This window comes from Asterias rubens, chromosome 21 (genome assembly GCF_902459465.1).
Source record: "Asterias rubens chromosome 21, eAstRub1.3, whole genome shotgun sequence".
Taxonomy (NCBI): Eukaryota; Metazoa; Echinodermata; class Asteroidea; order Forcipulatida; family Asteriidae; genus Asterias; species Asterias rubens.
In genome coordinates, this window is record NC_047082.1 from 1,936,986 (window position 1) to 1,951,592 (window position 14,607).

At 34.7% G+C, this 14,607-nt stretch overlaps 1 protein-coding gene across 1 annotated transcript; it reads right to left on the minus strand.

Annotated features, from left to right (window-relative positions):
* Nucleotides 1-5,767: 5,767 nt before the first annotated feature.
* On the minus strand, nt 5,768-13,833 carry LOC117304656. The gene is made up of 5 exons (XM_033789216.1): nt 13,630-13,833; nt 11,695-13,099; nt 11,203-11,431; nt 10,667-10,837; nt 5,768-9,358 (listed from the first exon to the last, which is right to left on the minus strand). Exons 2-5 carry the CDS (start codon nt 12,862-12,864, stop codon nt 8,826-8,828), a joined length of 2,103 nt encoding a protein of 700 aa, XP_033645107.1. The 5' UTR covers nt 12,865-13,099; nt 13,630-13,833; the 3' UTR covers nt 5,768-8,825.
* Between the last annotated feature and the right edge of the window lie 774 nt (nt 13,834-14,607).

Sequence of the window (14,607 nt, forward strand, 5' to 3'; positions counted from 1 at the left end):
TGTATTAGGGCCTATATTGACCCATCTTGTAAGGCCTATGGACTCATCTTTTCTTATATTATAAGGCGTATACTAACCAATCTTTTAAGGCCTAAGGACCCATATTAACTATGTATTAAGGCCTATTGCACATGGCATCATTTAAAGCCTATGGACCCATGTTTACTAGGTATTAAGGCCTTATATGGACCCATCTTTTTTTAAGGCCTAGTGACCCACCTTTGCTATGTATTAGACCTATATGGACCCATCTGTTTAGGCCTACCCCTATGAACCCATATAATTACTAATAAGACCTGTGGACCCATCTTTAAAGGCCTTTGGACCCATCTTTAACATTAAGGTCCATACGGACCCATCCGTTAAGCCCTATGGACCCATCTTTATTTAAGGCCTATGCCTCCTTGAATAACTTTAAGTTAAGGCCATGTTTGTTACATTGTGGAGGCATTGTAATTATTTTAACCCTTCAGTCTTAACTGTTTTTCTTTGGCCCCCCTTAGGATTTCTTTACCTCATTGTTGGTAGACGAAGATATTAGGCTATGTCATTCAAAGTTTAAGTGGAGAGATGGTCGAGTAGGCTAAGTCAACATACTTTTTTTGGTCTTATTATTTATGTTGCCTTCTTGAGGAAATCTTAGTTGACAAAAAGTCCTTAAATTCACATAACATACTTTGTTTACCTTTGTTTACCTCAAAGGTATACACGGTATACCGTATTGATCATACCTTGTCTATGTGATGAGTAACATAACATTCAAGGAGCAGAGCTATTTTTTTTATCCAATCTCAGCCTTTTTGTCATCTGTGGCTCAAATGAGAACTTCTTAATTCGCAGTGTTCACCACAACACCAACTTCTCCATATGTCGGTTTAATATTGATCGTCCATTTGTAACCATGGTAAAAGTTTTACTGAAAAACTAACTTGGTGTTGGTTTCCTTTTTCTTCTGTCCATTGGCTTATTTTGAGGAATTCTTAGTCTTCACTCATCAGTGTTTAAGCCAATACCGTCAACAAATAAGGCCATTTTACATACTATCCCTTGAGCTATCCCTTTAAAGGCAGGATACAATATGTTTTTGGTAATTTCCAAAGACCTGTACCCTCAGCTCACTGTGAGTAAAAATCACTGTGTGTAATTTTAAAAGGATGTGAGTGAAAGTTTAAAATGATAGCTGCATTAATGAATGAAAGTGATAGACTAGGACTTAGGACTTTTAAAAACTAGTTGTTGGTAAATAAATGTAGATTAAAAATAAAAAAACACCTTGTAACAATCATGAAACATTTTAACTTGAACAAAAACATTGCAGTCATACATATGTACAAATAAACAAACCAATCAAAGCACAATTTCTTAAGGACTGCGACTTCTTCGAATCAAACATTTTGGGCTAATTCTTCATTTGACAGTGTCTTCAAAATTAGCGATGCCAAAGGCAACTAAAAACTTTAAGATATTTTCTCACGAGTTGGAAATCCAAGAAGCCACCTCCAAGACTTATTGAACGCACTGCACACAAACATGGAGTGACGCAATTGTGCAAATATTCTTTTGGTGAACAATGTCTGATGATTTTGGACTCTAAAAACAATGTGATATTGTGCATTCATAATTAATTAAGTAATAGTCATCCGATTTAATATTTGCCTTTATCATTGTATTAAAGTATGAATATGTATGGGTGTATGGAAATCAATTACTTGTTTGATATTGTGGTAGTGGACATGAAAGAGACAATCTTTCCAGGGGAAACACAACTTTTAAGGATGAATAGCCTCAATTTGTAAAGATTTGTGTAAGCAACTGACATTGTTACAGTGACAAGTCAGGATCAATTATGGAAAATCGATGTGAACAGAACAAACTCCAGGCAGTTTTGACAAGTCACCCACGACAAACCATCATCAAGTTTATCAAGATATGTGCCAGCATTTGAAATGAGTCTATGGAAAAATGTGTCTATGGAAATGTGTCTATGGAAATGTGTCTTTGGAAATGTCTATGGAAAAAAAGAAGGATCGGCATTGAAAGTCAACATGTACTCAACTGCTTCATGAAAAACTGAACCACATTGGAGGAAAAAAAGATCATCAAACTTATCAAGTGTGCTGTTGTGCCAGCACATGATAATTTAACAGTGGAAAATGTTCTGCGGATTGACAATAAATGAACAGGATAAACATTCTCACTGACTTGTGCCGAGAGCAAGAAACAATAAACATTAAGGAGAGAACAGTGACTGATACAAAACAACACAATGCAACATTCACAAACAATGGACACTCAGTCAAACAAAACCAAACATGTAAACACTATTAAATACAACAATTACATGTTAATTAAACAAATTAATAAATTATAGTTGTAACCAATTTTGAAGGATGGATGGGGAATGAAGTGATGGAATAGTGTGCTGTGTTTCCTATAAAAAGTATGACAGGGTCATCTATCCAACTTTCTTCTCTTTCAACTGGCTAGTTATCATTCAACTCTTACCTTCCCTTCAGCGAATCACTGTTTGAGGAACTGGCTTCTCTTTAGCCAACAGCACCACCATCTCTATTAAACCCCACAAACTATTTTACTTGTCCAACTTTTCATATCAAAGTTGTTCTAAACAACTTTGATTTGAAAATGGTGAATGAATAGCAATAAGTATTAAGGATGCGAAAGCACAGTGAATGAATATGAAGAGGTGAAAGTGAGATTAACAATATTAATTTAATAAAATTAATTAGGTTAAAGAAATTTAATACAAAACAAAAAACATTTATATACAAAACAAAAAAAATAATTAACACAGCAAAATTACATTCTGTCCATCAAACACTATAATTAAACAAAATGTTCATCTGTTCAGAAAACAAGAGAACTCAGTGAAACTGCTTCAGTAAGCACTGCTTATTAACTCTGAACTAAGTGCTGCAAGTTTGTTGCCAGCCAAGAACTGTTTGGGAAATATGGTCTCAACAAGTCTCAACTCACTAAGTGTGAAGGAAATTTTCTCTCTATAGCCATGGAAACGATAGACAACTGACTCTTCAAAATGACATAAATGCCTCCAAGATGTTGCTCAAAATCAAGATTGAAAATTTGCATAGGATGGATTTATAATTTTTAAATGACAAGTGGAACATATCAAAATCTTGTGTGCATTGTTAAGAATCTGTAAATTTTCCTTGTGGTTTATAACAATTGATTATCATTACACTGTAATATACTTGGTTGCTATTATCTTTTAAGAAAAAAGAGGATGTAACTGCATAAAGCAGTGTAACTGCATAAAGCAGTTGTTTTTTATCCTGCAACCATTTCTACCTTCCTGTGATAGGCAAGGTTCAGGTTTTACTTGGTGTATGTGGTTTACAGGCATTGATAATAATTACCTGTAATACACTTGGTGAATATTTTGTATTTGAAGAAAAAAAAGATGATGTAACTGCATAAAGCAGTTGTTCCCCCCCCCCCCCCCCATACTCATTTCTACCTCCCTATACTTGCTGTATGGATGTGGTTTACATGCATTGTTGACTATTCACTCAGATTGAATAGCGCCCTCTCTAGACACAACAAACTTTTTAATGTACTGGTGGGGCAAAAGGAGTTTGGTGTCCATGAAGTTCTTTGGTTGTCAATTGTGTCTATTATTTTTGTCAATTGTGTCTTATTATTTTTGTCAATTTTGTCCATTATTTTTGTCAATTTTGTCCATTATTTTTGTCAATTTTGTCCATTATTTTAAATGAAGAGATTTTCAAAACAAAATTTAATCGACGGTGTTGAATTTGAAATCAAATAAAAAAAAAGTTTGAAATAAAAACAAATTAAAACAGTTCTACCACCAAGTTGCTGAGGATATGATGAAGAATCACCATCACACTCGTATAGGTAATTAAATTGTTTTCCTTTTTTTGAAAGACCACCATAAATTTGTTGTTTCTGCAGCAAACATATTTTTTTTTAAGACTCAATTTATGTACCTAGGCCATGTAACTTAGTTTAACCTAGATACCAGACTGTAGGCTTACCTCTAAAAAGAAATTACTTCTAATTGATTCAAGATTACACTTACTTCATTTCCGTCGGGCTACTTGGTAATTAGCTTTTAATCTGTTTTTTTAAAGAAAATAACGGTTTAATATAAGATTATTTTTCAACAGATGACAAATCTACCCCCCCCCCCCCTGCAGTTTCATGCCCTTTTCAAGTATGTCTAGGCCTACATTTAACTGTTATTAAAACAAGAAATAAGATTATTTTCCTACAGATGATAAGCTTTTCACCATAATAATTTTCTTCTAATTTATATGATTTTGAAGTAGGCTAATGGCTATTTTTCAAATTGCCATGCTTTTTTACTTGAAGTATATGAGTTATAGGCCTACATTTAAATGTTATTCATTATTGCAAGAAATTAGAAACAAAATGAAGGCCTAAGATAAGATGGTATACCTAGATGAAAATACATTTCTTCTATAAATTAGTATAAATTTGAAGTAGATGACAAGTTTTACATGTTTTGGGATGAATTTTAAGTAGGCCTAGGCAATCACAATTGAAATAAATAAATAAATGAGTAAAATAAATAAAATGAAATTTGTTTAAATAAAATTTGATAAGTCTAACACTTTCTTTTAGTTTATGAATTTGAGGTAGGCCTAATGACTATTTTGTAAAATTCCATTCCATGTCTTCTTTGAAGTAGGCTGATATGTAAATTTTAATCAGAATTGGCTTGGGAAAAAATGTTAGGCCTAAATTTAGATAATTTCCAATGAATGGTTTTAACACCAAATATCATTTTCCTGTAATTAATACGATAGTGATGACATTTGTTTAGGCCTAATGATGGGATTTTTATCCGACACACACAAATAAATGATCTTAATACATAAATGTTTTTAGAAGGGAATGACTTAGTATACTGGTTCAGAATAATGCAAGACAGTCAAATTAGGCCTAGAATTACCTATTGATACAAGGTTTAGAACTAGAACTTAAAGATGACACATGCCAGTTTTCATTAAAGCTATAGGGCAGGCGATTTTTTTTAGATAGTGCGTTTTAATGTTTAGGCTTAATTAATTGTATTTTTATAAGGTGTTTGAAAGACATGGAAAACATGGATTATTTTTAGATAGATTACTTTTAGATAGTGTATTTGAATGTTTAGGCTTAACTAATAGTACTATTAGGTGTTTGAAAGACATGGAAAACATGGACTCTTTTTAGATAGATTATTTGTTAGATATTTAGTATTTTAACGTTTAGGCTTAATCAATAGTATTGTTGTAAGGTGACTCTCCAGTCACAAAAGAAAAATACAAGTCTTCTTTATTTTCAGAACTGACCAATAACCTTTAGAAGTTTTATTCCAAAACACATTTTTAACAATGGTGAGGAAGGGCGGCTATATGGGGAAATGGAGGAGGCCGTTTAATTTTTAAGCTTTAATTGTTTTAACAATAACAACAATCCTCGATTGAGACACTGAATTTAAACAAAAAAAGTTATGCAAACTCTTAAAAAAAAAAAAAAAACTTGGTCAGTTCTGTTGATATGAAGATCATGTACATGCTTTAACTTCCACATGTTGAGACATACTTTGTTGTTTTGTACACATGTACCAACAATATCTTTTTAGAATCTAATAATTTAATCTTTTAATTTCCAGGTTCTGAATTTGTGGTTCTTCAAACAAAGTTGAAAGACTCAAACTATATAAAAGGTGAGGTAACAGACACATTTTATATTTTTTGTTGTTGTTTATTTCAAAACATAAATCTTAAATAGTAACAAAATAATGCATTTTTCACATCAAAAAAGTCACTGCAATCTATTTGTGCTGCTCATTTAAATTGTCAATATTGTTTCCTACTTAACGCACAACCAAACACAATAATTAATTTTGAATATCGTACACTTTGGTGTAAAACTTTCCTACTTGCAAGATAATTTCAAAATAATAGTTACCAGATTTATAATATTTTATAAAAGTATTGAGTTATTTTAAGTATTAATGCTGTCCATGATATGGTTATATGAAAGTAAAATTTTAAGTAGGACTGTCATATAATAATCTCTATTTGACATGGGAAAGAATCCCATTTTTGAAAACAATTCTAAATTACTACACTTCAAGAACACAGCTACATTTAAAACTTGTTGCAAAATCCACTTAGCCAATTCACTTACTTATTTATTGATCGCGATACCAATTAATGACAGAGAAAGGAAAGATTCTCAGAAAATATTCAAATAGTGTAGGAAAGGGTTAATGTTTATCGACAAAATAATTCAATTGTGTACAGCTGAATTTTAGTGGTTATACATGCCTCCCATTGGATAATTAAAAATGTCGGTTAAGAGTATGTTCAGGTAGACTCATTGTTTGAATAATACCATTGCCAAACAGTGAACTCTCTTATGTGTTCCATTCGGTTACACCCACAGACATTAATCAAAGGTCCATCTTTGTGTGTATTGTCAAACCCCACAAAGTATCAATACATGTAAACAAAGCTTAAAAAAATTGTTCTACTGATTTGTTTGTTTTGAGATCAAAGTTCCCAAGTAACCACTTGGGTCCTTGATGGGAACCCAAAAAGTCTACTCCACATTGAGACCTTCCCCTGTCAGGTTAACAATCAGTGACCTAGTATTGAAGTGTATGAATCGTGACCTGCTGCCCCAATGTCATTTTAATGATGAAATATGTGTTTTACCCGTAGAGACAAGCAGGGCAATTCCACTGTTAGGCCTATAGTCTTAACGATAACATCAAGTTAGTAACATTTTTGTGTGTTAATATTTCTAAAAGTTTGATAACTGCTAATGAGAACATAAAATTTCAAAATAGAAAGTCACAAGAAAATACCTGAAAAGGGATTAAAACTAAAACATCTCAACGACCCCCCCCCCCCTCCCGCTCAACCCCAATGCAACAATCCAAAACTGATTTCCATTATCAAGATGATTAATCATGTTAATGTTGTAAAACATGTACACCCTGTCTGCACCAACAATATATACTACTGTCCAATAAGGCACCATAATGCTTCTCTAACAGCCTCGGTCCAATTCTGAGTGGAAGCTGTGTCTGTTGCTAATGCTGGTTATTGTGGTGATCACTGCCTTCATTGATTTGATTTTAAAAAAAATTGCAGGGCGGCACCACGACTAAGTATTGTTACAAACACAGCCTAGGAAAGTATTCTAAAGCCGAATCTATTAACTATTGTAACCTTAATCGTTGCCTTTGACTACATCAACAAATTTAGGCTCTTGAGTATTCTTTATAGTACTTACATCACCTGATCAGCAAGTAAGGAAATGACAAAGATTTTGTGCTGTTCGACAAAAAGTATCATCTGTCAAATATCACTTAAAGCAGAATGCTTGTAAATTAAGTGCAATGTAAACACTTGTGGAGGTTAAGTTTGCTCTCAAAGGTTCCATTTTGGCATGACAAGTGACAGGTTTAATTAATATTATTAATTATTAATTGGCAGCAGATTGTGTGTGTACTAGTACAAACACTTTAAACAGGTTGAAAAATAATTACCTCAATAAGATTGTGAAATTATGAATTATTTTCAAACTTAAAGCTTGCTCAGCCTAAAACTAATTAAGAACAAAATGTTCAACACAATTAATGAAGCAGTCAAAAGTAAAATCTCTTGAAACATGCGAAAATGTTTTAAAAACTGTATCTCAAATTTACCTAATTATGCAACAAAATCACCCTAAAAGTTTAGCACACAGGAAAGCAAAGAACAACATTCAAAATGATTAGTATTTTCATTTGGATTTTAAATTTGGATTTTAGAGCTTAATGACAATTCATCTATCTGTCATAGATGTGAACAAGCTTTTGCTAAGCAACTCGAAACCACTGACCCCATGCTATTGAATTTTCTCACTGTCGTCATATCAGGAGATAATGGCTGGGGTGAGAGTCCTTGTTGACAAAGGGACTGAAACACTGATCTAAATTTTAGGAGTTGAAATGATTGCCAGGCCTGGAATTCCATCTTTAAAAGGGCAAAGCCATTTCCATTCTGCAAAGAGCACTTCCATTGGAAAATCTTAAAGTCAATTGGAATCGTTTGAAGGGGCACCAAAGACCAAGGGCATCATAGCATTTGCGCTTTGCAGTTACTTCTGGAGTTATAATAGTTTCAAGAAGTTTTTATGAGTAATATCACTAAGAGTCCTATTGCTGTGCACTCATTGCTCAAAATGCTCTATTTGGTAGAAAAGGATATTTGAAATGCTAGATGAACAAACAGTTAAAGATTCACAAACCTGTTGTAATTGAAAAGTCATATTCAGCATCAGTTTTTTTGCACCCGCATAATAAAGGTAACAATGCTTCAAAATTAGAAAACATCTGCAACTCAAATAATGTTGATTATATTAAAGTAAAGCTTTGAGGAAATTGCAGTGGAACTTTTATCTGAAGCCATAAAAAAATATGTTGCATTGGCAGGCGGATTCAAGTGAGGTACAGCTAAAAGACCAAGTACATGTATAACTCTTTTTAAAATCATATTTTAGTTTTATTATATTATTTTGGTTTTATATGTAAGGGGGTTAAAAAAGAGTAAATCTTTGGATTCTTACCTTGGTTCGTTTCACTCTCTTCAGTTTTGATAATAAGGCCATCAAATGAACTTGTATACATGTTTAGGTAAATGCTTCAAACATATCCACATTTAGAACAGCTGCTAAAACTTTCCTAAAAAACATCAGCTTTGCTATTATATTTTGGAAATGCAGATGTCATTCTCCTTCAAATGCGGGTGAAGAGTTTCTTAATGCTTTGTGTTCAAAAACCTCCTTAGTCTCTCTACAAGAACATGGAAGTTTTGCTTAAAAAGTTTGTCGTTGCTGAGGTCAATGTGGTTTGTATGAGCCAGTAATTTCTTGATTGGAGATGGACCCATATCAGGCGGCCATGCCACAAAGCGTAGTAGAACAGCAATTACTGGCTTGTGTAGTGCTTCTGCCAACATCAAATCCTTCACTCCATTGTCTGACTGAAGATAACGTGGTGTAATGCAGCTCAAGACGATTGATGATGATTTCATATTACGTTGGATGTTACTCTCCAATGTCTCATGCATAGCATCGGAGTGAATCGGAGCAGTGGCATTACTGCGAGTACTTGCTCCTGAAGTGCCTCGTTGGTTCTGAGCGATTGTTGGGCTGTTGTCGATGTAGCACGAGATGCCGTTGCTTTCAAGGATGCGTTTGATCTCTTGTACCTTGTTCTGCATATCCCATTGGTAGCTCAGAAAAACCTTGGGTTGCTCGGATGAACCATTGCTCACTGTGGATCCTAATGCTGAAATTAATAAAAAATTAATAAAATAATTTTAAAGTGCATTCAACATATATTTCATCCTGTGATCTAAATTGATGTATCTAGAAATATTGCCAAGCAAACAGAGGGCCAATTTCATAGTGCTGCTCGTCAGTAATTACACAACGATCATTGAAAATTTATTGATAGTGTTGTTTTTCCTTGCATCTTGTTTTGAGTACACTTTAAGGACACTTGTAGCCCCCTTGATTGATTGATTATCCTATCACATCTTTTTCATCCTCTCATAAGTTACTCACTTCAGGTCTTTTAGAGAGTCATAAACTAACAAACCAAGGAAATGTTTTCAAAGCCAGCAATTTATAACAAAAGTAACTATAAAAGACATTGAATTGTGTTTTCTTTTATATCTTAAAAATTATTTCAGAGATGATGGAATAATCATCAAACACAACCATAACATTAGTAAGGAGATTGTGTCCTTCTCTTAGCAACATAACTACACTTTTTCAAATGTTGTTTTTCTTCTTCACAATCATGTACATTGCACGACACGCATTTACTTGTATGCACTAACCGTTCTATAGACTTTTCCATTAGCCAAGGTATGAGAAAAATAGCCAGTCTAATGGTAATTAGGTGCTGATCAAAGACTAATTAGCTGTATTGTACAACCACTACATGCATAGCTTGAAATAAGAAGAACTCGTTACTACTCTCTATGTGGACTCAGCGTTGACAATGTCCGACATAGCAAACACTCATTAGAAACTTGTTACAATTAAATCTATCAGGGACTTTCATTGTTGAGTTTGTTTTGTTTGATTTGGTTCAGGGGCTGCATTCATATGGTATCAAATACAAATAGGGCAGACTGAATAGCTGTCAAACTGACCCCTGGGTGCAAAGACCACTTTAGTGAGGTATGTTAATTTCTACCTCCATGGTTAAACAGAATATGTTGTGTCCAAACAAACTCAGTGAGGATGAAAGATTTCAGGATTTGCATAGCGGGGGATCGATACTGTTTTTCCGTTTGCGATACAGTGGGCTTCGCAATGTAAATTGGCGCTGTTTATTTAACGACATGAAATATATTCCATCGAGAATGACAGGTGTTTGGCTGTTTGTCATAACAGATCACTGAAACAGTGGTGTGTGGAGGGGCAGCGGAGAAGGGAAATAGTTTAAAACAAAAACAAAAAAATAAGAATTTGAGATTGTCGGAGGGGTGCGCTCTTGGTATGAGGATACAGAAAAAAGGTTCTCAGAGGGTCCATGAATTACTATAATAATATGTGAACCAAACACAGAAATCCTTATAAATACCTTGAGATGCAGCTAAAACTTGAAGAGGTTTGAGTCCCTCGCTCATCCTGTTCAAGTAAGTTTGCTCCAAGACGACCCCGGCCACCTTCCGTAAGGGTTTGATTTGATGCTCAAGGATGTCCATGCTCTCACCATACATCTTAGTTTCAAAATCTATCGCCGGAAATTCACCTGATAGAGTAGGATGAAGAGAAAGAATTGTTTAGTTTGATTTTTTTTGCAGCACAGAAATGGAAACATTCAGTCAGTGACAAGTTTATTAGAGTCAAATTTTAGAGTCTAAATTTCTAAAGCTGAAGAGTACATTATGTATTTTAATATTATTTTGTCTCTAATTGTACTTTAGAGTCTAAGATTGTGTTTCTTCAATTTGAACTTCTTCTTGGAAATCTTGAAGTATTTGTTGCATAAAAAGCTATGCAAGACAAGTGAACAAGAAGATTGTTATTGCTTGAACAAGTTTTTTTAAGGATTCTTATGACGACCAAGAAAATGAAAACAAACGGTAATTAAAAAACTCAGAGAACACAACTTACCCAAAACAGATTTAAGTGATGGCCTCATCTTCTTCCAAACATTCTTAAACATGACAGTCACTAAGGACTTGCCAAGCCAATCAGCAAAGAGCACTTCATGGAAGATGAAGGGAGATGATGTCGCTGCATCAGTCAAGACAACGATGACATGTTTTGCCGAGGCGATGAGAGGACCATTGATTGACAGGAATTCGTCTTTTGATTGTCCAAGCTTTTCATGAGCTGTCACCTGTAAACATAAATCAACAAGAAATTCAACTTGATAAATAGATTAATAATTCAATAGTTTTTTCATGCACCACAGAAAATCCTGCACATAGTTTTGTTAACAAAATCACCAATACCTTTTTTGGGGGCTAAATGTCACTTTTTAAGTTGATCTCTCACAATATTCATACTTTGTAAGTAGCACCGGTTTTCGATAAATCCCGGTGCCTTTAATATTCTGAGTTTAATCTTAAAAGTATAAAATAACAACATTTTAAAACTCACTTGAAGATTTTTTCTTTTCAAATCTTGCTTGAGGTTTTGTGCCAGTCTAACATCAGCAGGGTCATACACGACATACACACTCTCAGATCGGCTTTTCTGTGTCCTTGCTCGAAGGTGCCAACTATCTGGTGCCTTATGCTCCTTCTCCAATATCCCAATAATCTGTTGAAGGATCTTCTTTCTGACAACACGGCTGTCAATGCCAAGAAAGTCTGCCATGTCTTGGTCCATAATGGACATAAGAAGAAAACCGTCCATGCCTGTCTCTGCAAAACTCTGACGGTAAAATTCTCTGATGCCAAGATGAAACAGCCAACTTTGAAGGTCATCTATACTCCACTTGCACAGTTTCTTCTTTTTGTACTCCTCTGTGAAGTTCATGTCTAGAGTCCGAGGAACATGTGGAGCAAAAATTGAAGCGTATAGTTCAACTCTCTCCACCAAAGCACCAATAACAACAGAGGCTTTCTCTGCAATACTGTATCTCTCATATTTCGCATAACACAGTGAGACAAGATCTTCAAAGAAGATGGCATACTGTCTTGGAATCTCTACATCTTCACACATGACAAGAAAGACTTTGGGTGGGTTTGCAGTGGTGGAGGGAACTTGCCTTTCAAGAAGGCAGCGAAGCTCATACAGCGATACAGGACATTGGAAGTAGCTGAAAGATAAAAAACAGATTGCAGCGCGACATTTTTCTACGGCTTCCATTCTCTGTGAAAACCAAGATGGACTGTCTGTAATTTCCTCATCTTTATCAAACCAAATGTCTTCTGTGAGATTGTTTTCCTTAAACTGTTTAACAGTTTCACACACAAGTTTTCTTTCAAGAAAACCTCCGTCGGGCGAGTAAGAGATAAATATCCCTTTCTTCATCTTCTTCATCTGATTACTTCCACCAATGTTTCCATTTTCTTGTTTCTTATTCTTAGTTCTGACTTTCTTTACAATTGGCTTTGGCAAAACTTCTTGACTTTTTGGTTGTGTCTCTCGAATTCCAGCTGGAGCATCTCCACCGCCCACCTGTCCTTGATTTAACTGACTGCTGTCATTTTGAACATCAGGGCGCTGCTCCTCTTTTCCTTCCGATAAAGGAGTATTTTTTGTTTCATCTCCTTGGCCTGCCATCTCCACATTGTTTTCTTTTCCCTCCTCACTATCGCCCATTATTTCTGTCTTTAGTTTTTGCTCAGTTCCTTGCTGTGATGTGGTACATTTTCAATTGATCGTCTTAATAACACAATTATTATGGGATCTCAGATTCATCAGATGTTTGTAGTCTTGTTGATTTTATTGATGCAATCTTGAACAATTCACTCTCCTGACTGACATATAGAAGAATCACCTCAGTGGAAACAATTATTCATGTTCCCAACTTAATCCAACATCCTGATAGCGATAGCTGTTGAGAAAAAATATAGTCATAATATTCAATGAAATTGAAAAAACAAAATTACCCCATTGGAATCCCAAGGCTATATACAGTGTATACCCATATACCCCCACCCCCTCCCATGCTGGACTGTCCAGCGCCTTGTATTGCACTATATTTATGGTGCGATAATAAAATAAAAGGAAAAGTTTCCGTATGGCGCCACCACTTTTTCATTCGATATTAAATAATATAGTATCTAATTAACCTCAATGAGATATCCCTTTTTTGTAAAAGTGAGTGAAAAGGTGGTGGCGCCATACGGAAAGTTATCCAAATAAAAAAAAAAAAAAACAACAAAAACAAGTATAGACAAAGTCCTAATTACCCCTGCCTGAAAGCCCTAATTACCCCTGCCTGAAAAAAGGGCCACTTGAAATGTCTGAATATTTGAACCATGACAACTGACTGATGTGCAAAAGATTAAGGAAGCATGCATGGATAATCTGTAGTCTTGTAAGTTGTAAGTTGTATTGTGTATTGTACTTCTAAGTACTTACCGATGTTTTGCCCGTGGCAAAAGATAACAACATCGACACAAAGTTTAACTCATCCAGATATTGTTTATGACATAACATAAACATCAAACTACTGGTTGTCGACGATCAGATCATACATGTGCAGTTGATGCATGTACAATAATGGAGGCAGAAACAGCACTTATAAACCAGTGGTGTACACAGCAGTAGTACGTGTGCAGTCAGTAGGGCAGACAGGCTTCTGGCTGATATGGTAACCAAATACAAATTTGTCAATGTATTTCATACACGACTGTTTTATGTAAAAAAGAAACACTCATACTTTTTTCTAAGTTCTAAAATGACTTCGTTACTAAGCAAGAAACTTGATAAGTTACTTGACTGTGTAATACCTCAGTACCCAGTACATGTAATACGAAGGATGCATTTAATAAACTTTCATGTTGGTTAAAAATTGTGGTTTGCTTAATTAGTAAACAGTCGTCGTCTTTTCAACAACCAATACACCTGTTGCACTTACTGCCAGTGACTTTTGAGTGAATGGCTATTCCATCTATCGGACTTACGTTCTGTTAATCGTGTTTGTTCAAGTGCGTAAGCAAAAAGTAAAATCATTTTAACTGTCTGTGAAATGTTTACTTAAATTCCACGCTATATTTGTATTTGGTCGTTTCAACTTGATTTAAGTCTTGACTAGAGCAAGACTGTCTTAACTGTTTCTCTATTATTATTATTTTAAAACTGTTTCAGTGCGGTGCTGAAACTGTTCAGTAGCTGACAAATCAATAGCCCGCTTGTTGGCGCAGATAAGTTGGTTGTTGTAAAAAATCGATTATCTAAACTCTCTTGAATGCCTTTGATTCGGTTGTGGATGATTGAATCATGAATAGTATGGTTAATTAGTTGAGAGTCTTTATGATTTGAAAAGTCGGATTGGTGATTATTTAATCCATAGAATAGAAAGGACTTGCCTCTCTCTCACTGTCTCAGAAAAGTCAA